The 27,934-nt window shown below is 37.5% G+C and overlaps 1 protein-coding gene across 1 annotated transcript; it reads left to right on the top strand.

Annotated features, from left to right (window-relative positions):
• The first annotated feature begins 153 nt into the window (after positions 1–153).
• On the top strand, positions 154–24,754 carry NAA15 (N(alpha)-acetyltransferase 15, NatA auxiliary subunit). The gene is made up of 19 exons (XM_018073990.2): positions 154–238; positions 1,109–1,213; positions 1,837–1,994; positions 4,314–4,448; positions 4,622–4,775; positions 7,092–7,211; positions 7,861–7,956; positions 8,090–8,196; positions 8,632–8,704; positions 9,431–9,600; positions 10,128–10,280; positions 12,305–12,433; positions 14,904–15,117; positions 16,247–16,440; positions 18,580–18,688; positions 19,049–19,147; positions 19,869–20,012; positions 20,432–20,529; positions 23,247–24,754. Exons 2-19 carry the CDS (start codon positions 1,120–1,122, stop codon positions 23,445–23,447), a joined length of 2,448 nt encoding a protein of 815 aa, XP_017929479.1. The 5' UTR covers positions 154–238; positions 1,109–1,119; the 3' UTR covers positions 23,448–24,754.
• Positions 24,755–27,934: the final 3,180 nt, after the last annotated feature.

Consider the following 27,934-nt stretch of genomic DNA (forward strand, 5'->3'; position numbering starts at 1 on the left):
GACTTTTTAAACACAGGAAGCTCACTAAACGGGGTTCATTAAAATATTAATACATTTTCTGAAATCCCTAGCTGCGCTGATGCTTAATCTCAGGGGTACAGAAATACTTTCACTCAGTTTTTTGAATAAATGTATTCTGTTCTTCTTCAACAGAGGTGTTATGAACATAAGCAGTATAGAAATGGGCTGAAGTTCTGTAAACAGATCCTTTCCAACCCAAAGTTTGCAGAACATGGAGGTAAGTTTTCAAATGGTATGTGCTCTCTTTTTTTCCCCCTGTACTTTACAGTAGAGTAATAATTTTAAACTTCGATAGCATGTTGCTGCTAACCTTCTACCCATGAAGCACTGAGAGTGTCCAGAAACTTGCATATTAAGCACTTACTGTTGGTAAGATTTGTCACTTTTAAGACTGATCTTACCAGTAGTCATAGCTTGCCATTCTTGAGCCTCCAAGTCTAAAACTCCTTATAGCATGGTGCAGGTTCCTCAATACAAGTATGTATGGCTTAGATCACTTTTCAGGGGAAGTTGGTGTTCACTCACATGAAAGTGAAAGATGAAAGGAAGAGGCTGAATATTGTTCAGTATGTCTGTCATCTCTGTGGTCTGCCACTTCTCTGAAGGAGTAGTCTTATTCTGAAAGAAGAAAAAGGTGTTTGTCCTCTGCTGTACTTTCAGTTAGTTCTTAATACTGAGTTGAAAGTTTCTTTCCACTGTTCAGAAATGTTTTGTGGGTTTTTTGCAACTAGTTTGGCATGGTTGGGTGTGTGGAAGTCTCAGGGTTGTGAATAAATACTTGAGTAGTTATAACGTGCCTTTACATTAAAAAATCTCCAAGTGTTTGTAGAGCAGACAGTTTTTAGTGCCTTTAAACTAAAATGTTACTTTGTTTTGGTGGAAGTAATATATGAGGTTTGTTGTCATGTATGATACACTTAAATGAATAATCTGACAGTATAGTTTTCACGAGAAAAAAAGAATGGGAAATATTGATGCTGATGACTGACTCTAAATTTGCATTTATACTATATTTAGTTTTGCTATACTAAGCTTAAAACCTATGAAAATGAGTGATACTTATTTAATATTTTTTTTTCTATTTTAGAAACCTTGGCAATGAAAGGACTAACATTAAACTGTCTAGGGAAGAAAGAGGAAGCTTATGAACTTGTGCGTAGAGGCCTAAGGAATGACTTGAAGAGTCATGTCTGTATCCTTTTTGAAACAAGGCTTTTGCTTATGAATTGAAAAGGTTTATTTCTACAACTACTTGATTTACAGCATAGCCAGTACCACTGACCTTCACACTGGAAGTTCAGAATTTTCAGTTTGGTTTCCAGTACATAAGAATATTTTGTCTGAGCTGTCCAAAGGGCTTTGCATCTCTCCTTGCAGTCACAGTAAGCTCAAATATTACTCTGGCTTGCATTGTGTGTTATTTTGATCATTGAGCTGCAACTCTAAACTTGTGATGGGCATTTAAGCATGTGATTTGCTCTAAAAACATTAGTAGTTGCCATTACATTGTTAAAGACTTGTCATAGAGTGCAGGAAGTGCAAGCACTTCAGTTATCTAAAAATGTGTTCAAGTAAGCCTAGTAGTGTTTTCAGAGATCCTCTTACTTTATTTCCTCCCCCAGTATGTGAAAAGGAAAACTTACAGCACATTATATGAACCTTATACATATAACTGGCAAAGTTCTCTGATGAAAAGAATTGTAATGTTACTGTCCTTTTATAAAACAGCTCGAGGGCTTGTTGCCTACTGTTCTATCACTGTTAGATCTGTTTTCTCCCTGCTCCAATTCAGTGGAAGCCTTAACAGTTTTCTAGGTTGGCATGTCTATGGCCTTCTTCAGAGGTCAGACAAGAAGTATGATGAAGCTATCAAATGCTATAGAAATGCACTGAAATGGGACAAAGACAATCTTCAAATCTTGAGAGATCTTTCTCTGCTACAGATTCAAATGAGGGATCTTGAAGGTTACAGGGTAAGTATACAGACTGCCTTTAATCATCATCTAGGAAACTGCAGCAAAGGTGTCAGATTGTTTAATCACACTTTGAAAAAAATATACATTAGATCCAGTGTCAAAACTATGTGCCACTCAATGCAATTTCTGTAAAGTATGCAGATTTAATGGCATATTAAATTATGTGTTTCCAGCTTAGTGCAGAATTGCTTGCGTTTCTTATTTTTTTGGTGCTGTATAATCCAGCTGTAGACATTCTCCAGTCTTATTATTTTCTTGAAATAATAATAATACTAGGCAAATTTCATCATATAATTTCATGCAGTATGCTGCATGAACTATCATACTTTGCTTTCCGACTCCTTTGGGTCCAAATATTTCCCGTGAGCTGTAAGATTGTGGGTCAGACCTCTTCTTTCTTGATTTAATTCTCAGAGTGCTTAGATTACTGTCTTGTTTTCTGCTGTTTGCTTTCTAGTAAAGCTGACTGCAGTTTGTTAACTTAGACCACAGCCCTTTTCCTGCCTGTTACTGCAGCACCCAGTTATTTGCTGCCTTGCGTCAGTTGTTTATTTGCCACGTGAGATGTTGTTTTATGCTACCCAACATTTACAAGATGGTAGTGCCATGGCAATGATACTCCTGTAAAGAACACAAACTTTCTGTTGTCTCCTCTACAAATGCTGCTCCTAATGTAGTTAGAGTGTTCTTTTTCTGTCACCTCGAATTGTGAACTGATGTGTGCCAATACCTTTATTTTCTTAAAAACTAGCAGCTGCTGTTTAGTATGTGTATTGCAGAGATGTTGATGTGGTTCTAGTTGCAACCTGTGATCAATGGATGGCTCACATAGGATTAGAAAGCGATTACTGTAGAAGGTTTGTTTTTTTATTACTGTGCCATCCAAGGAGAGATGGCAATGGTCACTTGAACATTAATGAATTGGAAAAAAACCCTTAGTTCCTCCATTTTTTTGTGCCTGGAAACTTGTCTGATTTTCATCTAATGTAGACTGGTATAATAAAGTATTCCTTTCCTCTGGGAAAAAAAAAAGAGAGATTTTTACCTGAGAGACCTTGAATAATTTTTTGGGGGTACATTTTCATCTTTTCAGGTGTTCTTTGCACCACTAAAGTCGTGGTTGTTAAAACAAATTAGTTGGTCTCTTAATAGATTATTTCCTTTTCAAATTAGGATAATGCTCATGTTTACATTACAGGTATGCCAAGAGCAAATTCTGTCCCCAGAGCTGTGTGGAACCATCAGCTAGTACAGGTCCTCAGTGGACTTATTCCTGAGTCAGGACAATTTTTAATCACTACTTTTTTTCATATTAATAATTCAGAAATGTGATTCCTCTCTTGCTGAGACAAGATAGCTAACACTTAGCATAGGTGCCAAATACATTTGCAAATGTATGTTCTCTTGGCCTCTGGATAAACACATGTTTAGCAATTACAAACTTTGTATTCACAAGTAACATGTGGTTATAGAATGCATTAAGAATTAAATGTTAAGATGCTTAGAACCCAGTAATGCATGACTTGTTCATATGCTGGTTTCTGAAGAATGTGAAATTACTTTCAAAACTGGGAATAACCTTGTGTTTTGGGTTGGGTTTTTTTATTTTGCTTTAACTTCCACCCTCTCCTACTTTGTAATGTTTTGACTGATCATCATTCTAGTCAAAGTGCTGTAACTAGTTTTAGTTCTTTGTTAATCCCTACTTCTGAAAGTTTGGGCTATTTCAGTAGGTAGTAACTTTTCCCCTTTATTTTAAATTACTTGAAGATGCCTTTCAGGAGTCTGTAACAAAACAAGTAATAACTTTTTTGTCAGATTAAAACTGTGTGATACCAAGCAAATCTGATTCATTTTCCAACTGTAATTTTCTTCTTACCAAAGGACAGGGCCGTGTTTGCGTGACCTATGTTGCCTAACAACACTTTTAAGGATTTAATACATACATATTTTCAAGGTGAATTTGAAACACCAGTAAATGTTCCTGCAACTCAACCCAAAGTATCCTTAATTACCTTCTGTTCATAAGCAGTAAGACAGGAAAAGCATGTGTGTCATACATTAACAAAGTTAGTCTGACTCATCTGGATTCAGCTGGACATGATGTGTTATTTTGTGTGCTGTTTTGTTTTTTTATTTGGTGAAGACCATCGTAGTTTAAAGATTATTCTTTCTTTTGGTTAAAAAAAATGCATGTGGAAAACTAACTTTTAGTGACCTCCTTAAATACTAGAATACTGAAGACAGATTACTGCCTAATGGATTCTACAGAGTATCAAAATAAAGTCAGAAAAATTAGTAGCTACTTTTTTGCAGGAAACGAGATACCAGTTGCTCCAGCTCCGACCTGCACAGCGAGCATCATGGATTGGTTATGCCATCGCTTACCATCTGCTGGAAGACTATGAAATGGCAGCAAAAATTTTAGAGGAATTCAGGAAGACACAGCAGGTAAGAGGAGAACATGAAATTCCTGTGTGGATTGCTGCTTAACCCAAAAATAAAACACTGCTTCCTTTCATGATGGGAAAACTTTGTGCAGTTTCTTCAGTCAAAATGAATCTGACCCCAAATTCTGGAATCAGAAGGCTGAACTGTCTCCTGTGTTTTGCTTTCCTGTGTAGACATCACCTGATAAAGTGGACTATGAGTACAGTGAGCTGCTGCTCTATCAAAATCAAGTCCTCCGGGAGGCAGGACTATATAAAGAAGCCTTGGAGCATCTTTGTACCTATGAAAAGCAGATTTGTGATAAACTGGCTGTCGAGGAAACTAAAGGTAATTACTTTGTGAAGATACGTTTAAATACATAGCACACAGCGGGCTGGCTGTACTGTCAGCTTTCCCCATCTTTTGTAACTTCAGCTTTGATTTGGTTTTAGATTTAACTTATTTAATTTTGCTGGTGTAAAGGACTGCTTGTCTTGCAGCTGTTGAGTCCCGGTCATGCTCTTCTCCCAGGTCATGATGTAAGACATCAACAGAGCATCAACAGACCAAAACTTGTAATCTAACAGGTGTTTCAGACATCTGATCCTGAACTGGTGTCCTGAAGTTCTTTTAGAATAGTGTACCCAGACCCATTCTGTTACAGCTTTCCTAGTGGTCCTGACAGGGATGCCACTTGCTGAAGGGGAAGAATCATCTTTGGCACAGTAGGCTTTTAGTTTTACTCAGTCACCCTTGCAGAATACAGAGATAGTCTCGTTGTTGGGTTGCCATCTATAGGCTTCTGCTGTTCTATTATTATAAACTTAGTGTGTAATACTATAGCAGATCAATGTAATAGTGTATCCTATATTGCATAGCTGGAATTACAGAGTGATAGTTCATTCTCACAGCTCTGTTAACAGGTGCACTTTCTTAAAGCATGTTTTCCTCCTTTACTGCTTGTACAGTCTTTCTGTGAAACTTCTGTTTGGATGATTGCTTGAAGCAAAGAGAAGAAATTTTTTATTCCCTCATATTATTCGTATAGATGTTGTAGCTAATTCCCTGTTTCTGCTAATGGTAATCTCACTGTCCTGCAAAATGAACCTAGGAATTTAGTAGTGGTAGTATTATGGGAGATGTGTGGCACTTCCTCAAGGAACATGTTTGCAGATGACTCTCCGTGGGTGCAAATATATTATTTGATTTGCATATTAAAGGATATGGATGTAGAAATTACACTATCACAGACCAGTTTTGAAACATAGTAGCAGGACTTTTGGGGGTGGGAGTGTGTTCTTATCACTTACCTGAAAGATCTTTTGGCATACTTGGTGTTTTTAAGTGTTTAAAGGTCCAGGGCTGGTAGTGAAATAGAATTTTCAAGTAGGACTGCATAAAAAAGAAAAGTAAACCCCACACCAAAAACCACACCAAAACACACAACCTCCAAGTAAGTTACCAGAAAAAAAAAGAATGGAAATACTCTTTGCAATCTGTGTGTTTTCAACAGAGTCAACAAATTAATTTTTTGGGGCACAGCTCCCGTTGTATTGTTTGGTCTGGCTTAGCTGCTGCATATGCTACTGCTAATAAATAAGTGCTGTGTACAAATTTTAAATGCATGTGTAAAAGCCACTGTGAATGAAATACAACTGACAAACACTGAATATTGTATTGACATTTGCCACTGTTAGAAAAAAATTAGCTTGCACCTTGAAGAAAGAATTCAGGTTTATTTTCCCAATTCCTTCTCAGTGGGTGGACTACTGATGTTTTCCTGGGCATTAGATTCTGTGTGTATTCCTTGAGTTATCCAAACTATGGGAAGCAGCATCTCGTGGCTAAATTGCATGTCAGTTGTGTGATGCAGGGAAGAAGAGAGACAATGCTGAATTGTGTTTTCCTCTTGAAACCAGATGAGGAAATCTTACCTTAATGTAGAATGACACTGTTCACCTGTGGCGTGTGACCTGTTTGTGCCTAACATCTGCCAGTAGCAAAACTTCATAAAATATGTTTTTTTCCATTTTTTTTTTTGTAAAATATGTAAAACACAAAATGGGAAATTGATTCCTGCAATTCCAGCATTAGCAAAGACGCTTTACACAGTTGTTAGACCTAGATTTTATTTTTAACAATTGTATCTTCTGTTGAAGTATCATTAAAAGGAAACTTGTTTGCAGAATCTTGAGAATCCATTCATCAAATCAGTGGCTTGATTAAAAACACTGAAGTTAGTTTTATGAAATACCAGACTGAAGAACCATTCTTTTATTTGCAACTCTGCAGTTTCAGTTTGGTTTTCAAGATGCTAAATAGTGTACTGCTTTTAGTTGCCTTCTGTGGTAAAAACTGCATTTAAAGTAACCAGTCACTTCAGTAAGTGAGAAAAAACCCATGTGCATCTTGCTTTTAACAGTAAATTTTCAAGTAAATTTCAGGAGTTATGGGCTGAGTTGTAAAATCTTACTGTAATCACAGCTGTTGTCAAAGTAAAAGCGTATCTGTCAGCTAGTTTGTAATGCCATTGTGGTCATTTTTTCAAAGAATTTAGACTCTACAGAGAGTTAAGATTATCTGGTGTCTTCCTGTAGAGTGATTAATGTTGGACTGCTTCAGTATCTTGTTACCTTAATTTAAAACTTCTTGAATTTCACACAGGAGAACTCCTGCTTCAGCTTGGCAGACTTGAAGAAGCAGTTGAAGTCTACAAAGGACTGCAAGAAAGAAATCCTGAAAACTGGGCTTACTACAAAGGCCTAGAAAAGGCACTTAAGCCAGGTAATTATTTGATATCTTGTAGTAAATAAGCTTTTTCTGCATGTTTGAAATTTATATATGTATGAAAAACTTGTATTGCTTTAAATATTAGAACTATTATTTTAAAAGTCCTCATTTAAGTTTTCCCTTTTAGTCATAGTGTGTACATGTTGTCATAATGCTGGGGTTTTTTTAAGAAAGACTGGAAATATTTCTGGTATTGTTGTTACCCTTGTCTTATCTAAAATCATAGAATCAAAAAAATGCAGTAGTCTTTGTGTGTGGTTGAAAGAATAGAATTATTTCCTAGAAGACAGTTTTAATTTAGAGTTTTACTTTACTGTCTGTTATGTTATGTTGTAGCTAATACAACTGAAGGGCTTTCTTCAAAGATTTTAGCACAGTGATAAGGCAGGAACTCAAAAGATGAGAGATTAAGCAGTTAGTCTTGGGAAGAGGAATTAACAGATACTGAGTACATTGGAATCATTTAGTGCATCAATTTTAAAAACAGTAAAGAGGAAATTGATGTTCTTTAGGAAGCATGGAGCTTTTAGTTGGTATATGTATCCTGATCCTGTTTTTAGCCAGATACAAATCACTTTCTTTGCCCCCCTTTCCCTTCTTGCCAAAAAGGAAGGGAAAAGTAAACTGGAAAATTCTCTTGCAGCTAATATGATGGAGAGGCTAAAGATCTATGAAGAGGCCTGGACTAAATACCCGAGGGGACTAGTTCCAAGAAGATTACCATTAAACTTTTTGTCTGGTAAGTGCATTTTTGCTGAGCAGGTAGTGATCAACACTTGTGTTTCTGAGATGCTGTTTTAACAGCATAAACAGTCTGCAATTGATGAGTAATGTCTGGTAAAACAAAATCAACAGGTCTTTTTCCTCTCAAGGTGAAAAGTTTAAGGAATGTCTGGACAAGTTTCTAAGAATGAATTTCAGCAAAGGTTGCCCACCAGTCTTCAATACTTTGAGGTCATTATATAAAGACAAGGAGAAGGTGAGTGTTTTTAACCACTTTTTACCTGTTCTACATGGTAACTGTGGTGCATTGAAGACATAAAGGAGACTTTTCTTCAGTGTTCACTCCATCAGCACTGCTGCATGTTACAGCCTGGTATAGCTAAAAAAAAAAATGAAGTACATGCATACATCAAGCAAGCATAGTCTTGTGCCAACTTGGTAAATGTAGAAAACTCAGATTTATGTATTCTACGCTGTGTAAATGTTCACCAAAGGAGGCTTGGTCTTAATTTGTTGAAAATAGATGTGAGTTTGAGTATACATATTGTTCCCATATGTAATGTAATTCAGGATATTGCAGAATTTTCTTACCAAAAATAGCTAATTTGGGTAACACCAAGTAGCTGAGGTTGAAATAAAATACCATCTGGCCCACAGATTATTTTTTGTGTGTCTTGTCTTGCATGTGTAGGTGGCAATCATAGAAGAGCTCGTGATAGGTTATGAAACCTCTCTAAGAAGCTGCAGGTTATTTAACCCAAATGGTGAGTGCCAAGACTGTTGTACTCCATGGAAGTAATGCCTGGTGTAAGCATTGTGTCCATTCAGAGGTGGGGAACTAGTGGGGAGTGAAGAAATAGAGATGATTTTTTTCCTTTTTCCCCCTAACATGGAACTCTACCATAGCTGTCAAATGTAAAATCTGTGTTCAAAATGTAGTCACTTGTTCTGAACTTTTTTCCCCGGATCCATGAATTTGGTCATCTCTTTGCAGTTTTGACTTCAGATATTCTCTTTTAAAGACTTGAGTTTATCACTGTTGAGGGAAGTGAAATTTGAAAGCTACGTCAAATCTTTAATTACAGAACGTCAAACAAAAAAGAATATGTGCTGATAGCACAACCTTCATGGAGAGGTAGTTTTTGAGCTTTTGTTGGAGGCTGGGTTTTCTGTTCTTGGAGGTTCTGCACATCGATTGCCCCGACTAAGGCAATACTTGGAACAAAATGCAGCTCCCTTCTGACCCACTAACTCCCTTTCCCTTAAAACCACAGAATGACAAGGGAACAGGATATGGTCAAGTCTTGCATAGACTTAGAAGCTAATGTACTTACCTGGACCCAGTTGGTTGGAAGCACTCCCAGGTCTGGTGTGACAGCCTGATATAGTGGCAGAATTAACTTCAGTGTGTGTATTTATAGCACTCTGCTTCTGGCATGTTGTTTTAATAAACTGAACAAAAGAACCTCTCTCTGTCCTGCTCCCTCCAGATGATGGCAAAGAAGAACCTCCAACCACTTTACTCTGGGTCCAGTATTATTTGGCTCAACATTATGATAAAATTGGGCAGCCGTCCCTGGCTCTAGAATATATAAATGCTGCTATAGAAAGTACTCCCACTTTGATAGAACTCTTCCTTGTGAAGGCAAAAATCTATAAGGTAAGTGTGGCTTATCCTTAGTGACCAGAGGTTATTCATTTGTTATGAATGTGAGTTTTAGCGAGTTTCTAGATAAGGATATTGTTCAGCTACCTGGGGGCTTTTTTTTGCTCCATATCAGTAAGCCCCTGTGAAGGTTTTTAAGTAAGTAAAGGACAAATGTACAGCAAAATGTAAATTCTCAGTTTAAAAATCACACTGATAAATTTGAGTCTATTCTTACCCTGGATTGTTTAACTACTTAGAAACAGTTTCCCAACTACACTATGATATTGTATCAGAATGGGATTATCCAGAGCAGTCCTTTAAGCATTTTCAGGAAAAGCATCTAGTGCTAAAAGACCAATAATTCCATAATGAGGGAAGGTGATTTTACTGCTTTTTTTAAATTTAAAGATCTGTTGCTTTTGAAGAAAGCTATTTATTAAAAATGTCTAGAAAGTTAACCAATTTATGTTAAACAGCAAGTAGATAAAATGTGCATGTTTTATAATTACTGAATCTGACTCAAATTTCTATCTCTTTAGCATGCTGGAAATATTAAAGAAGCTGCAAGGTGGATGGATGAGGCTCAGGCTTTGGACACAGCAGACAGATTTATCAACTCCAAATGTGCAAAATACATGTTGAAAGCAAACTCCATTAAAGAAGCAGAAGAAATGTGTTCTAAGTTTACACGGGTTTGTTGCTTTTAGCTACGGCTCTTTTGGATAACCTGGGCCTAATCCCTTGTGGAATAACTTTGTGTTTTAACTTTGCACTGACCTTTACTGTAATGTTTAAGTTCTGTTTCAGAGCAACTGTGTTTTCTTGCTTCACTTGTGGTAGTCCATAGCAGGGTTTGAATTATTCTAGGATAGGCATGATCCATAGCATTAATTGAAGGGTCTCTAAAACTTGGATTTGATTATTTTTGCTAGGTAGGAAAAATACAGCATTTTTGTTTTAGAGAGAACTTCTCAGTAAATAATTTTTTCACAGTAATCTTTGGGTTTAATGTTGATTCTGTAGGATACTTGAAAGATCTGGTAAAACTGTCCATGTCTCTGTTAAGCTTTTTTTTTTCTAATGATGGTAAGTTAGAGAATTCAAACTTCTCTTGGAACATAATTTTGTGTGACTACCAGGTGAAAGGCTTTCTGAGATACCTTTCTTGCATGAACAAACTTTCATCCCTAAGGCCATGTTTAACTGTGATGGAGGAAAGCTGCATGTTATGTCTTTTTTTATTTTTCCATCTGCTTACACATGACCAGTTATCTGGTAGAAAAAGTTTTACCTTGTGCAGATTGCATAATGTCATACATCGTTTTGTCCCTGCAGTAACCCATTTTGATAGGTTTGATGGTCACACAGGTTAGTTACTTCGTTTAAATTTACTTCACTTGATGTTATTCTTTCATAACTGAAAGTCAGAGCAGCTCAGTGAAGTCTTCCCAGACTATTTATCAAGTGATAGTTTTAGGATATCATTTATGTTGTCTGTGGGAGACAGGCAACAAGCTCTTGGGATCTACCTTCAAAGGTAAAGCCTTTTCTGTTTGTTGTCCCATTTTTCTCCTCTCTTGAAGAGCAAGAGAAACCTGGAATAAGTTGGGTTGAATGGAGAGGAGGGGGAGCAGTTTTTGTAAGGGGAAATCTGGAGGGTCTTTGTGAAATGTGTGCAGGCAAACATGAGGGCAGGGGAAGTTCTGTTTTATATAAACTCAGTAACTTAATGTGGGGTTTTTGTTGCAAATCTGATATGAATTTAGTTGATTTGACCTCCCTCAATGCCTTAAGCAGCTTTAAGATGATGTCAAAAAAGCAAGCATACCAGTTACCCAAAACTGAACTTGAAAAGTATAATTTGATGATATTGCTCTATGAAATCTTTTTATCTCTTTGATCTTATGCCTAGTGCTCAAATACAAGCTTCTTAATTAAAAAACAGTTAAAGGAGACCTAAAGTAACCATAATGCAAATGGAACTGACATTTTTTTCTCACTTCTAGCTGCCTAAATCAGGCTGTTTTGAACGCTGCCTTTCTCTTTCATTGCTAAGTTCTCCAGATCTGTGCAAGTATATATAAATACCAGATTTGAAAGACAACTGTAACCTCCTTTTTTGAACCAGAAGGTGTCTTGAGTTGACAGTATTCCTTTTGCCTTGCCACTGCTCCCTAGTACTGATGGTATAAGAAATCATCTACTACTGCTGTCAGTTAGTACACTTAGCTGAATCAGCAGTTCTCTGGAAGGTACAGATGGCAGCTTTAGTTAAGAGAAAAAAAAAAAATTCCTGCAGGATTTCCTGCAGCTGTCAGTGTCTTGCCATGTGCTAGAACTTTCCTGCCATTTTTTTTCATGCCACAGTGTGTTACTTGTGTGCACACAGTGTTAAAAATACTGAATGAAGGTCTCAGCTATCCTGAAGCTGAGGAACCATCACAGTTAAGTGGTCACTACCTGGCTCTTCATTGTTTCTTTCTGACTCTTCCAGTAAATGTAACAAAGGTTTTTATATTTTTCTTAAGTTGATGAACAAAGCAAGTCCATCTTAACTGTGGCATTTCCGACTTTCAGGACTCCAGTTCTGAGATCAAGCATTTCTTTGGATAGCATCCTTATTTATACTTTTAATTAGGACAAGATAAAAAGGAAAAAGCAGTCAACAAATGGAATGAGAGATTTATTTTTCATGCAATGCTGTTTTTGCTTTTAGGAAGGAACCTCGGCGGTAGAGAACTTGAATGAAATGCAGTGCATGTGGTTTCAGACAGAGTGTGCACAAGCTTACAAGGCGATGAACAAATTCGGAGAAGCACTTAAAAAATGCCATGAAATTGAGAGAGTATGTATCCAGTTAAACTGCCTGGGTTTTAAAACACTGGCTTAAGTTCACTGTGCTGATATGTTTCTTTTCTGAGCAGTAAAAGTATACTTCATGGAGCTCCAGGAGAGATTTTGTTTCATGTTGGTTACTGGCAAGTTGATAAGTTTACACTTCCTCCTAAAAGTGCCATTGTAAACTGTGTGTTATGAAGAGATTTTTTTGAAGTTATTTGAAGATCCAGAAGAGAGAGGAAAGCTCTGAGAAATATTGGCAGTGTGCATAAAAAAATACTTATTTGGGTAAAAATAAAAACTAAGTGTACTTTAAGTCCAGAAATAACATGACTGAGCTGACAAGCCCATTCGTGAAGTAAAGGAAAAAAACATCATTTTAGTTACTGTTTAAGCACTGTTTTAGTGGTAGACGTTAACTTTAAAAAAACTATCAAAAATATTGAGTATCTTCTCCTTAAAAAAAAAAATAAAACTAAGCTACAGTTTAAAAGAAGCTATTGGAAATATAACAATTTCTTAAAGTAGAAATTGTGTTTAAAAAAGGGGGAATACTCGCATATTAAATGCGGATCCATAGTAAGGCAAACAACACAATTTGGATCCACAACTTCAAAAAAAAAAAAAAAGTATGGGTTTGGGTTTTTTAAAGCACATTAGGGTCTAGCAAAAGACCAGACAGCTGAGGATGTAAATGAAGTGCTGAAAGAGCAGAACTTAGTAGAAGCTGTGCCTCTTTGCAAATAGAGAGGCTTTAGGAGGTTTCAGCACGGCTGCTTTTCTGCAGAGAAATATTCTCTGTGGAATATTGCCTGTGGAATATTCTCAGAGCAAATTATCAAAGTAACCTGGCCTAGTGAAAGGTGTCCCTGCCTGTGGCAGAGGGTTGGAAATAGCTGATCTTTAGGTCCCTTCCAACCCAAACCATTCTGTGATTTGCCAGGACCATGTTTTGTTCACAGAAATCCTTTAAATAAGTTAGATTCTTGTAAAAGAATATGTCTATTGTAAATTGTCTTGGTTACCAGAAGAGCTTAGGAAAGCTGAAATAAAGTGTTCATTTAGGCCATCCTAAAAAACAAACAAAAAACCCCAAAATTTCTAAGGAATTAAGTCACTATGTTTACTTTTTTATTGGATTAATTGATTGAAGGTGTTGTAAAGTTCAAAAATAAAATAGACAAATATGTTGAATTCAGAAACCATCAACAAAACTTTGGTGTTCTGTAAGAAAAAAACAGTGCCTCTTAAATCCTTTAGTGGTGCCAGTCATGTTTAGGGCATTCTAGTTGTTAAAATATGTTCTGGATTTTAGAAACACTTTTGATGTCATCCTTCACACCATAAAGGATCTAAACTGTCTCAGAAAAAGTAGGAAGTTGATCTCACGGATTTGATAGTTAATTCATGGCTTGGAAAACAGAGTAGGAATAAATAATCAATTTTTGCAAGAGAAGGGATATACCATGGAGATCATTAAGGTATCTCTGCAGAGTCTCCATTGCTTCATATGTCGATAAATGATCACAGAAAAGGACTGAATAGTGCAAGGACAACACCTGTGCTGTCTCAATACTAAAAGTGGCCCATGAAACATAATGTTCAGTGGTGAAGTCAGTGAATGAGGGGCAAGAAAAGTGCCTATGCATAAGTAGTAAAAGCTCTTGCATTAATTATTGCTGCTCAGGAAAGAAATCCTAACACCATTATAGACAAAACTGCAACAACTTCTGTGTTTGTGTGGAGCAGCAGTCAAAAAGACAAGTGGGGAATTAAGTGACTATAGAAATGCTTTTATTCAATCATGTGACTGTCATACTGTTTATGTCTCAGTATCACACCTCCTTAAAAACGTGCTGGTAAAATATGCATGGAGTAACTTCAAAACAAAGAGACTGTACTTAGCTTGTCATGCTCACTGTTTTAGCCTCAGCTTTGACAAACAACAGCTGAGTTTAGGTTGAAGTCATATGAGATCATAAATACGTGTAGAAGTTCAAGAGGGGCACGGCTTTTCACTGCTTCTCAAACAAGAAGGGATATCAGGTGATGATGAGGAAAGCAGAGCTTGAACAAAAGGAAATACTTTGTCACACTACGTATTGTTTAAGTGTGGAATTCATTGCCATCGTATTTAGTGGAAGTCAAAATTATACTTTTCATTGAAAAAGAATTAGTGAAGTTTATATACAATGAAAGTAGGACCTTTTCCCCTTAAACTGCAAATTGTCAGAGGGTAGTTGCTGTTAAGAGGCTGTGAAATGGGTGAATTTTGTTTTTGACCTAAGGTGCCTTCTGTTCTTTTCGCCATGGCTTTATTTTTGGAGGGTTTTGTTAACCTTTCTGACAGTTAGGTTGTATTTGTCAAACAGCAGAGTTTTACTGAACGATTCCTTTGGGGAGGGCGTATTTTAAAAGCCCAGGTTAGTACCTGATTGTTACTACTGACTAAATAATGCTATGTTACGCTGTGTTAGCATTTTGTAGAAATCACGGACGACCAGTTTGACTTCCACACTTACTGTATGAGGAAGATCACCCTTAGGTCTTATGTGGACTTGTTAAAACTAGAAGATGTGCTTCGACAGCATCCGTTCTACTTCAAAGCAGCACGAATTGCCATAGAGATATATTTGAAACTTCACGATAATCCCTTAACAGATGAAAATAAAGAACACGAGGCTGATACAGGTATGCAACCCTCAGGATTTATTAATTGTGCAGTTTCACTAATTAGTGGATGTTTTATGAAGATCTAGCGTTCTTGGAGTTGTTAACTGCAGTAGCCAAAAATAAAAGTTTTACACAACTCAAAGCAGGTAAATTGTAACTTTGGCTGCATGTAAAAGTAGATGTTCTGCTGAAAGTTAAACTAATACATGTTTTTATCTTGGTTATTGTAAAACAATGATGGGTTTGTAGTGAGAGTTGTAATTCTTAAGTACAAATGTGCTTGTGTTATGGAGTGGCTGTGAAAACATGGAATTCTCATGGTGGTTGGTCTGAAATAACAGATGGAAGCCAATGTGCCTGGTGGTATCATTCTGAGCATTTTAAGAATATGCAAAAATTTCACTAGGTAGCAACTTAAATTTTATCATCTGGCTCGTGATGTAACAATTACTTTAAAATCTATTGATATATTTTTTTCCCCTCATCTCTGATTTGAGAGCAACTTAAGTGGCTTGGGGTACCTCAGATGGTATGAATAGAGACTCATCAGTCCTTCAAGAGGAATTTGTCAACTTTTTAGTATTTTTTTATCTCAGTTCATTTGTGTGGCTTTCAGTTCAAATTAAGACAGGTGGAAGTGTAATAGAATTTGTTGCAGCCACTTCTGCTGTGTTTTAAATTAACTCTCCCTATTCTAATTGGAGGGAAGAGAGGATCTGAATATGAATCAAATATGTCTGTAGGGCATCAGAAGCAAAGCTGAAATTGTCTATGCCGAAGTGGAACTATTTCACCTTATTTTTGTTAGGCCATTTAATTACCACATTAAACATGTGTAATGCCTCAGGGAGAAATCAATGAGTATTGCTGTGCACTTTTACTCCTGGTGCTGGATTTGTGGAGTTGTGCAGTAATTACTCTGTCCCACCTTCAGCATGTGGTTCTAATTCCAACTCCCTGATTCCACTAAGGAATTTATGAGTTGTGGAGCAGAAGCACAGACTGTAAAGTAATTATTGATAGTTATAAGCTTCTACAGAGGTAATGTAGATATGGTTTAAAGAAGGTGGTGGTGTCTTGACAACTGATGGAGACTGTTAATATTGGACATCAATGTTGTCTGGTTTTGCCCTTTGTGTGTGTACAGCGAATATGTCTGACAAGGAGCTAAAGAAGCTACGAAATAAGCAGAGAAGAGCACAGAAGAAAGCCCAGCTGGAGGAGGAAAAGAAGAATGCTGAGAAGGAGAAGCAACAGAGGAATCAGAAAAAGAAGAAAGATGATGATGATGAAGAAATTGGAGGACCTAAAGAAGAACTTATCCCTGAGAAACTGGCAAAGGTGCTTACTAATGTAATAATGAAGTCATAGAAATTGCTACAGAAGTTGCAGTGAGCACAGATAAAAATGGAAAGCCATTCAGATAACTTGTCTATTTTTTTTGGCGTGGCTTCTCTTCACAGGCAGCATGTTTAAGAGAATTCTTTTCTAGGGGTAGTTTGTTACGTATACTTTTAGTATGGTGGAAATCACAGCTTTTGTGCCTAGTTCTGGCAGGCACCAATTGAAGTCCTAAACATTAGCTACAGGTGGAACTATTTTCATGTGTGTATTGCACTAACTTGTTGATTATACCCTACTTCTGGTTGGTCAGATGGAAGTCTTTCTGTTCTATATGTAAGGTGATTATCATTTGCTCTTTTATGTCCCCTAATATTTTTTTTTTTTTATTAAGCATAGTCAACCTGTGGAAGAGGAGCCATTGAATGCTTTAACAGGATTTGTTTGCATTTGTTTTGATTGGGGAAAAAAAAAGGGATAAAGCAGCTGTAGTAGTACATAGTAGTACACTAGACTGAGAAAGATTTTGAGATCTGGATTAAGAGCTGTAGAGATATATGAAGGGGAGGTGACCCAGAAGGCTGTTGTTTTTGCTAAAACTTATACCTGTAAGGAGCAGGAAAACACTCAAAAAATGTGGGGGAAGATAAGGAAAATACAGAGATTGGAAAAATTAATTTATAGCAATAGTAGAATAGTATCCAAGTTCTGATAGATACAGTATTCATGATGTTCACTTTACACATACAATGAGTATTATTTGCACTTGAGGTGGTCTTTGAAGGTTGAGACAGTGAAATTCACTCTGTAGCCAGGAAGCAAGTGACTTAAACTGCACTAGTTATTTAAGAATATTTTTGATATTCCTAATGTTTAGCTCAGTGGCTGCAAGAAGCAGAACTAATTGCACTGCTGGTTAAGATTGAAATGGTCTCAGTGGTGTGTATTGAAATTGAGTTCTGGAGTAGAGGGATGTCATGGGATAGCCCAGAAAAAACTAAGCAGTCCCCAAGATTACAGGGAATAGTTGCAGCTGTATAATGCATTCCTTTGGCAAAACTAGTTATGTATTTAAGATGTAGATGTCTGTATAATATAATTATATTCCTAAGTTAATGTCGGAATCATGACACTTCCAAGCACAGTTGGTTCCTAGTGCCAGAGGACCATTTCTGACAGAGTTGATCACTTGCAAACAGTCTTCCTGAAACAGTTGCCCCGGACTTGTTTAGGTGTATAGCTTTGGCATTAGAGGCATAGCTTTGAAATCTGGTTTATTTTGGGTTCCAAATAGTTGATGTGCACAGTGACATATGTAAAATCAACAGCACACAGAAATAATGCAGTTGTTTTTATGGAAGGTGCTGTAGTATATGTTTAGCAGGGAGGTGTTTGTCCTTGTCTTCAACTCGGTTATTTGCCATCAAGTGTATCACTTCCACATTACTAAGTTGTTACTGACACACAACAAATTTATCTGCTTCTTAGAGAGTGGCTTATGTTCATAAAAACAAAAATAGGAAGGGCAATAGACAGTTCTTGTTTGACTAATCCTGAATGTCTAGATGGAAGAGCCTATTAAGAATCCTTGCCTAGAATTAATTTGTGTTCAGTCTGCCTGTTTACTGGATTACACTGGGTAAGACCAGGAGACCTTGGTCAATACCTAGTTGCTTCAAGCTTGCTGTTTGTGTCTTGGCTGGGAATGTTGCCATGACCTAGCAGCTCTTAGGAACCTGTCTGGAGTTCATGTCAGCAGAATGCCATGGTCATTTATTAGTCATTTACCATCACCTCAGGCCTATGTGTGTAGGTTGTCGTGGACAGCCCTACTGCCCATTTCAGAGCAGGTTCAGCTCCAGCTGTGTTCACCACTGGTGTGTGATACAAGGCAAAGACTTTTATCTCTATAGGAAAATGGGATTTGTAACCATCACAAAGCAAATTTTTAGACTTTTTATTCTATGTTTAGACACTAATATTGAGTGAAATATGCAGAATTTGTAACAGAAGAGGTTCTAAGCATCTTATGCACTGACTTAGGAGAGTAACTCTCTGTCTCAAGAATAGCTAATTTTTGTTGCTATAGAGTAGGTTTAAACTTTGACCTGGTTGTGTGTCACTTCCTTGAATCCGTAGGTTGAAGCGCCTTTGGAAGAAGCCATTAAATTTTTAACACCCCTGAAGAATTTAGTGAAGAACAAAATAGAGACGCATCTTTTTGCCTTCGAGATTTATTTTCGAAAAGGTAGGTGAGAAAACTAATGAGAGCAAGAAATTGGTGATTCGTAAAGCTGTACATTAGAACTTAAGCAAAAATTATTCATTGGATGTGAGGAGCCAGTCCCTCTTGAGACACAGAACTATTCATTGGACTGACACCCCAGCCACAAGCAGTCTGTGACAAACCAAAGCGTGAACATTTGATGATTATCCACTTAATTGGCTGATTAAATACATGCATGTTAGAAAAAACAGCTGTTGCAAGTACACTCAGCTGTAATTTCTTCTGATCGTTCCAGTTTCAAACTCTAAATACTCCTGCAACACAATGTAGTGTTCCCACCACAGGTTTTTGAAATTTCCCAACACTTTTTTTTTTTTCCAGAGAAGTTCCTTCTGATGCTTCAATCTGTGAAGAGAGCCTTTGCTATTGATTCTAGTCATCCTTGGCTTCACGAGTGTATGATTCATCTCTTCAGCAGTGGTATGTGTCTGTTTGGTAGGACTTCCTCTGTACACACTTCCAGGTGATGCTGAGCCAGCATACAATCACTGATTTTTAGTTTACAGGCAATAATTCAAAATATTTAATACACATATTAGAAAGCCCTTTAAACAACTGGTTCATGCTAAAACTAAGCATGTTTGTTATGACTGCAGCTGGATTTAGGAGTTATTCCAGTATTAGTTAGTCTTTTCAGGACTGTGAGTAGTATGGTGAAGCCTGAAAGAGTGAGGGAGTGAAGAAGTGGAACTGTACAGTGAGGAACCTTGCTTTTCTGCTGGCAGCCTGTGTCAGCGTGCAAGGAGAAGGCTTTGAATTCTGCCCTTTTTGGTAAAAGGTTGGACGGATTCTGCCCCTTCCCTTGGCCCAGAGGTCACCCTTTCTGATGGGGGCTACAAGCTAGATACAGAACAGGCTTGTATGACAACAGTCTTTGAGCCTCATAGATTTTAATTAGTAAGGGTGGGACTGTATGAGTGTAAAAAAGCTTTGGCTTTTTCTAAGCATCAGAAAACTGTCATAGTTAAGCTTTTTCCAACCAGATCCAGTTATTTACCTTTTCAAATTTCGTGCATCTTCCTTCGAGATCCTTTCCAATTATGTTAATAATGTAAACATGAAAAATATTAAATACATAAAGTGTATTTTACTGTGATTACCTGTGCCCACCTCAGTTAACTTCTTTTTTCCAATTGAGCAGTATCTGAAAGTAAGGATCTGCCTGATGCTGTTAGAACAGTGTTAAACCAAGAAATGAATCGGCTTTTTGGAGCAACTAATCCAAAGAACTTCAATGAAGCTTTTCTTAAAAAGAATTATGACTCACTGCCACATAGGTTATCAGGTACTTTGCCTTTATCCTTGTTCTGCCCTACCTCTGTATTTTCTGTGTTTACCTGGCAGTGGTATCTCGGTGTCAGCCCAGGTGATGTTACAATCTTTCCCTCAGGAGTGCTTTTCTTCTCTCAGTTTCAGTTCTTCTGACATGATTGCCAAGTTGTCTCTGGTTTTCTTTAATTTTCTCTTTGTGCTGCTGTAGTACAAATGTTTAGACCTATCTGTTGTAATTTCTGATGTCTGCTGAATGTTTTAGTGCTTTGTCTACCCGAGTAGGTGTCGAGCTTTGTGCTCCAAGTGGTTCCATTCTGAACTCCTGCTGGATTGTTCAGTCCCCCTCTTAGTCCTATTAGATCTACTTTATGTTTGTATATAAGACACTTTTGATCATTGACTTGGTGATGAGTCTTATTTTTCCTCCTGTAGCTGCCAAAATGATGTACTATTTAGATCCTTCCAGTCAGAAAAGGGCAGTGGAGCTGGCAATGACCCTGGATGAATCCCTTATTAACAGAAATCTTCAGGTAACATATTAATAAATTATAAACAATTTCTGGTGTATCTGTGAGAGCTTTATGCAAATTTTGGAGGTAAGAGGAAGCTGACATGGTTACTGTGCCTTATGTTGAGGAGGTTGAGTTGTGAGAGAGAGGGGTGTCAGGTTCATCTGAACTTAAATGTTTAACATCCTTTTCACACTTCTAAATTAATTTAGTTTTGTGATAATATGAAAATAGCAACAGCAGAAACCATGTTATTGCCATAGGTAGTGGGAAAACTTATTAAACACAAGAGAATTCACATGGCAAAAGATGCTAAGCTCTCTTGTAAGAAAAGACAGTAGTCTGTCTGAGCTTTGGCTGTCACACAGGTGACTGCTCACAAGAAAAAGATGGACTTATGAGTGGCCCAGACTCTGGGAGGGCTTTCCATAGTCAACTTTCTGCAAGCTGTGGGAATTACCTGAGATTTAGTAAAAATTGCATATGCACATTTTAGCCTTAGTGTGTAGTTTAACGAAAAGCTTCCCAAATTTTGAATCTTTGCTCCATTCTGGTGGTCATGGAATAATCTCCCTGTACCACTGCCCCACGTTCATCTGGGAAGACTGTCAGTTGTGACTTGCAATTTACAGTATTTTAGAAAGGTAATTTTTCTTTGTATTTTCATATGTTTCTTATAAAAATTAATAAACATGGTCTTTTTTCTTCCTTTGACCACATACTTACCTGGCAAAACAGAGAAGGAATAAAATGTCCTCTAAGGTTTTTTTTTTAAGCTTTTTCTAAACTATTTCTGTATCCCAGACAAACTGTTTTCTTTGTATCATGTAAGAGTGTCCAGCACATTTTATTAGAGAGATTCTTTGGCAGACTGCACAAACTTATTTCTTTGTTGTCCTCTTTTTCTCTGCACTCAGGAATTTTTTAGATATATTGCAAGTAAAATTGGTGAACTTTACTATAAAATTGTTCTTCTGTGAGCAAAAAGTGATATTTTCCAAAAAAACATCTCTTTGGAAATAGACTGGGTTCAATAGAACTTCATTTTTTTGTGAAGGATTTTAAGTTCATAGTGGAATTTTTGGACCAGACAGAGAGGGGAAAAAGAGACAATAAAAAGCAAATTGCTGAGATTTATAAACTTGTTTAGGATGTTAAAGATTCAGATCCTTTCTCTGTGCTAGCTGATTTGTATGGGACACAAACTTGTGTGTTTTAAATCCTAAATACATATTTAGCAGTTTTCATAAACTTGTCTTGTTTGGGTGTTGTTTTTTGGAATAGCATTTTTTTCTTTACTGTTTGAGTGATCTCAAAGAGCTTAAGCCAGGTTATCAATAGATTTAGAAAACAAAAATTAATTTAGCGTTAACAGCCTTCTTTTTGCTGTTTTTTGCCTGGGAGTGGGGTTCTGGGAATTGGACTGGGGAGAGATTAAAATGTAACAAAAAATGTGTGGTTATTGTGGAGGTGTTAACTTGGTAGGACTAGAGGAAGCATTTAGCAACTCAAGAGTGTATAAACATGCTGTATGCTGCATTGTGATAAAACTGAAAATGGTGAATTCTGGGTGCCAACATAAAGTAAGAGTTGGAGTTCTGCTAAACTTTTAGAAGGGAAATTGGAAGTACCCTAAAAATTGAGAATCAGGGCATTTGCTGAAAGGCATTTTTGTGTGCAATGAGATCAAATTTATTACATTTCATTTTAGTAAAGACCAGCAAAGAGCAAATGTGAGCAAAAGGGGCTGTTGAAGAGAACTTCATAACCCCACAGCAGGAGGACAGAGCAGTTAATCTCAATACACAGAAGAAATGAAAGCTGTACCAAATGTCATAGGAGTGGGAAAAGACTGACTTATTATGCTAATGCTTGCACACACAGCACAGGCAGATGTTAAATGCTGACAGGCTTTAGTGAGGCTCAGTAGGTTGGTTTCTGATGTTTGCAGTGCAGGTTGGAAAGAAAAAACACAGGAAATCTCCTTTTTCTCTTCTAAATCATGAATAAAAATGGATAGGGAACTGCATATATCTGAAGGATGTGGTAATATCAGAGTACTTTGATTTGATTCACTAGTTACAGGCACACTTCAACAACTCACATGACCTTAAGAGTAAAAATGTGGGGGGTTTTCCCTACCAGAAATGTTTTCACATCTAATTATGGTTATTCAGCTAATGCTGTTTTCACATCTTATTTATATTCCACACTTCACAGAAGTCATTACTAGGAAATTATAGTATATGTTCTGTATTCATTGTTTTATTTGCAAACACTAAAGGTACATTATGTATTGTTGAAACAGTCAGTGTATCCCCCAACTGGTGGGGTTCTTGGTTGCCAACTAGTAAGAAAAAAACATTTTTTAGGAAAAAAAGGAACAGGTGACAAATGAGTGCTTTCATTTTCCAGTCAAGATTTCTAGCTGGTTTTCGCATCTCTTTTTAAATCGCATTCTTTAAATCAGACTACCCTGTATTTCATGCTGTGTCTAATTAAAATGGCATTTGATGTTGAATAGGGGTGTGTAGCCCTCAGAGCAGCTGTGTGGCAGAAATACTACTTTAAACTTGTCTTGTGAGTTTGCTCTTATCTCACACAGCAAAACTGCTGTTTGAAACCTGTAAAAAATACTTGGAGTTTGTTTTCTTCATAGTATTGTATTTCTGGTTAGTGAGTGTTCAGCTGAATGTTTGAAAAAAACATAACCCTTCTTTATTTTTCTCTTTAATTAGACTTGTATGGAGGTATTAGAAGCTTTATGTGACGGTAGCCTTGGAGACTGTAAAGAAGCATCTGAAACTTACAGAGCAAATTGTCATAAGCTTTTCCCTTATGCTTTGGCTTTCATGCCCCCTGGATATGAAGAGGATATGAAGATCACAGTTAATGGAGACAGCTCTGCAGAACCTGAAGAACTGGCCAATGAAATATGAACAACTTTATTGGAAAAAAATGACGTTGGACCATATCTGGTGTATAATATTTTTGTCACGCACCTGCTGAATTGTTCTAACTTACACAAAAGAACAGAAGGAAAAAAAAAAACCAACCTGGTTGCCTTCAAATAGTTTTACTTTTTTTTTTTTATCCTGCTGACAAATATATATATAAAATATCTAACATATTACTGGTTATAGGTTGTTCGGTTTCTTAAAAATTAAAAGCTGCTAAAATTGAAAAAGGAAAAAAAAAAAAACAACAACCCTTCTCCCTACCTACCTACCCACCCATGTTTTTAAACTAATTTATATGAGACCTGAAGGGGTATGTGTCCCTCAGAGCAGGTGTGTGGCAGAAATATTAACTTTAAATTTGTCTTGTGAGATTACTGTTATCTCAGACAGCAAAACTGCTGTTTTAGCACTGGATTCTTTCACTGAGCACAAAGAGTTGATGGGGCTTTAGCATCTGACTGATTTTGATACGGGGGATGATTGTGTCCATAGGAAGTATGCAACGCGAATCAGAATATACAGAGAAACCTGCAACATACGTGCTATGTTGGGGGTGCTTGGACATACAGGATATCAAGCAGAATTAAGAAACATAGTGTGTTCAATAAGCTTGTTGTGTCTCTGAAATTCACTGTACACGATCGGTTTGGTGTTCTTGCACCACAGTTTTTAACTGAAGGAACCAGTTAAAACGGTCTCTCTTGGGATTAAACTTGGCTGGGGTGGGGGGGAGGTGGGGAGGGGAGAATCGACGTTGCTGTTCTTGAGGTGAACTTATCAGCGTGGGTTGGCCAAACTTTTTAAAACTGTAATGCAAGAACCAAATAAAAATTATGCACTGTGATGTGGCACCAACTAATTAGAAAGATCGCATGCATTTTTCACGTAGAGTGAAAACAAAATGAGAACATACTATGGCTTGAAGTTGCAAAGAGGAAAACTCCTGACTACCATTTTGACTGATCAAGAGACTAATAGATTAAAACCTCAGCAGGCCTTGTTCATGTTATGCAGAAAAAAAAAATAAATAAAAAAGTGCTGCAGTTTAGATACCTCTGGAACTTTTCCACAGTGTCACAGGTTTGTAATACTTGAAGCCCTACATTTCTTAAGAATATATTTCTTGCTCAGTTGTTTCAGGCAAGCCCAAGACTTTGTAACTTTTAAGGGGCCCAAAATTTTTTTTCAATAACAGACCAGCTTCTTATTCCTGCAGTTACAAATGTAATTTCCTTTGTCGAACATAAGGTACCAAATATAATGCAATAAAACGTTTTGAAAAACAATTGTGTGAATATTTAAACCAATCTATGTTGTACTTTGAAAATGAATGGGTTTGCTAGAGTGCAGCTCAGGGTTGGCTTACTGTGCTGTCCAGTCATGCTAACAATGTCACTCCTGATGGGTGATCATCAAGTATAAAATGCAAATGCATTATATGTAAATACTGAATGTCTGGGAAGTCCTATAACACAGAATGCTTTGTTACTTGGCTTTTAAGTTCCACCAGTGTTAGGTTGAATTTTGTTTTCCAAGTCAAGCTTCAATCTACGAGTCTACTGTGTTAATAATATAGATAAGTGCTCAAATGTTTTCTTTTGTAGGTTCATCATATAAAACAGAGCAGAAATAAACTACAGCTTACAAAGTGAGTGCCTTCTTTGCTGCAGAAGTTGAGTTACAGAGTATCTGTCGTGTGGATACACAGCCTTCCTCTTCCACATCATGGGATTCAGCGATATTGACATGTACAGTTAAGAAATCCTGGAAGACTTATTGGGATTTGTAGTTTTTTAACTGTCAGAAGAACAGATTTTTGTTGTATATTCAGCTCCACTTTCTTTTCATGGTTAGACTATCCTTGTGTATGTTTGCAGTGTAGTTTCTGTCGGAAATGTAAGTTGTGTTGCTGTATTTGTATATTTAACCTGCTGGGCTTTTAGGGACTAGAATACCTACAGAGCCTTTACTTGAGTCTGGTATGTATGTCTTAATCTCAGTCATTTCTGCAGCCTGAGATACTTGGACTGCATGTCTTCTGCAACTACTGAAGATGGTTCAGTCTTGCCTACACAAGCTACGAGCTTTTGGCCTTGCCTCTGAGTATTGCTGCCGTTTCCTTGGCTTCTGATGCTTAGCTGGAGGCAGATGAGTGTTCACTCTTAACAGATTGTGAATTGCATCGAGCAAATTCTGTTTTTCCAAATACTGTTTTTTTGGGTGCTGCCTATAAATGGGATTATTTCTTTTACTTTTTCACTGCCTGTTTTTGCGTTGAAATGGATGAACTAGAATCAAGAAGTTACTTGTTATCTGTCATTATGCAAATGTGGGAAAGGATATTTCAGTGGGCCTTCCAAAAGCCTCCGTCTACCCATCTGTCGTGATTTTCCCCAAGGATACTACTTCATAACCTTGCTTGAAGCCATCTATTAGTGCTTCAGAGATGATGCTTTTGGATTAAAGAGGTTCCTCATCCCCTTCCAGAAGACTGCAATCCCAGGAAAGGAAACTAAGCCAAGAGTTCACCTAAAGACAAAGGTTCTTTAATTGGCAAAGGAATTGTTTATTCCTTCATCTTCATCTCTCTCCTGTTAGATGCAAGGCTAGCTTCTGAGGAAGAGTTTTAAGAGCTGGAAATGAAGTTACAATCCAGTGCAATGAGTCTTGTGAAGTGGTAGCACAGAGTGTTGTGCTGCAGTGAAAGCTTTCCTTTGCGTGCTGAGATCCAAAATTGTAATTATTGATGCTTGGCTGACAACGCAGGTGAGCAGGGATTGGAGTCATGGTCAGTGTTGGCTTACTCATGAGTCATGATTTGTTTTAATGCATGATTTTTGCTGGAGAAAGATGCTTTCACCATCAGTGGAACCACTGGTGATGACATGCTGTGGATATCTCCCGGGGGAGGGAGGGAGGAATTCAAACAACAGATTTTCCCTAGATGAGAGACTGTAGATGGTGCAAATGTATGTTGCATGAAGCAATGCCAGAGTCAGAAGTGGGCCCAAATTGTAAGTAGCTGAGAGTTGTCATTCGCCCCCATGATGGTGCCTGAGGTACTCACTTCCTCCCTGTGGAGAACAGAGCGTACAGGCATGCATGTGAACAAACAGGTAAAATTGTCTCAAAGTTACCTATTCAGCAACTCATTCCTTTGCATCTTAAATGCCTTAAAAGCTTCTATATTCTTCTGCATTTATGGGGGTTTCTTTCAGTAGAGGTTTTGGTACTTCCGTGGTCGTAGGGGAGGAGTCACGTCCTGATGTCTGCTGTGTCAGGAAGGAAGTTTGCCACTCAGCTTTTCCCCCGGCATGGGGAAAAAATTCCACTTTTCCCAGGGGGCTCTCTAGGGCTTGATGAGGTGTGTATAATTACCCTGTTAAATCTTCCTTTAACATGGGTTTGCCAGGTCTGGGGGAGCTACAGCTGTAACAGTAGATCCTGGAAGCTGGTGCAGCACCTTCCTTCAGCCAGATTGAATTGTCAGTGTCTTCCTAGAAGGAAACACGGGTGAGGTTAGGGTGAGATCAGGCCTGAGAAGCCAGAGGCGCAAATACAATTTCAGCATCACGTGAGCAAGTTCAAATAAGAACCCTGAAGATTTTTGTTTAATGTGATGCCTTTGAGGGTTGGAGCAGCGGTGCCATCGTTCCTGCAGCGCTCACATTGTGTCGCCACAGTTGTGCTTTGAACATGTGCCACTCATGCCAACAAAACCACTGGATATCATCATGCAGCTCAGTACACCTGAATTAAAATCTTATTTTTCCCTTTTTCTGATTGCTTTGACTGTTAGTTTCTAAGTGTTCTGTACGGGGTAACTAGCTGGCTTTGAAATCTTTTTCCCTAAGGAATTTTGCTTTAAAAATGCCGTTTGGACCTACATGGTAATTTATAATAGCTTGAACTATGTGGAAGTAAGAGTTATGCTTGTGCGATAACACACTGCTTTAGGATTCTGTGCAGGAAAACAGTGCAAATGTAGTATAATTAGACAGTCTGTTAGTAAATGAATTGAGAAGTCTTTAAGCTCTTTAATGAAAGCTGAAGTTCCAGATGGAGGAAAATGATTGCTGAGCTTGGGGAATGACTCTTGCTTCCAGGAGCATTCCCGTAGTGAACTGTTCTGTGATATGGTGAGGAGTGAAAGGTGTATTCTTTTACAAAACCTGTGGTCATGCTGTCATGACTTTATTTCCTGGACATTAAAGCTGCAGTCTGCAAACACCAGTTTTAATGGCTGTGTCAGGCAGAGACTCTTCTTCCCAGGAGCATACACAGTCAGCAGTGAGAATGGCAAGGAGCAACTGATAGAGCAGCTCAGCAAAGGGAGACTGAAGTGAATTATAACGAGGTGGCATAATAGAAATCCCATTTTAGATTAAATATAAAATAGCTTTTTAACTACTAGAAAGATGACTGAAGCTGTAAATACTATAAATGCTGTCTTCCCATGCCAAGGA

Source organism: Manacus vitellinus, unplaced genomic scaffold (assembly GCF_001715985.3).
Source record: "Manacus vitellinus isolate BGI_N305 unplaced genomic scaffold, ASM171598v3 scaffold_0_pilon, whole genome shotgun sequence".
NCBI classification, from domain to species: domain Eukaryota; kingdom Metazoa; phylum Chordata; class Aves; order Passeriformes; family Pipridae; genus Manacus; species Manacus vitellinus.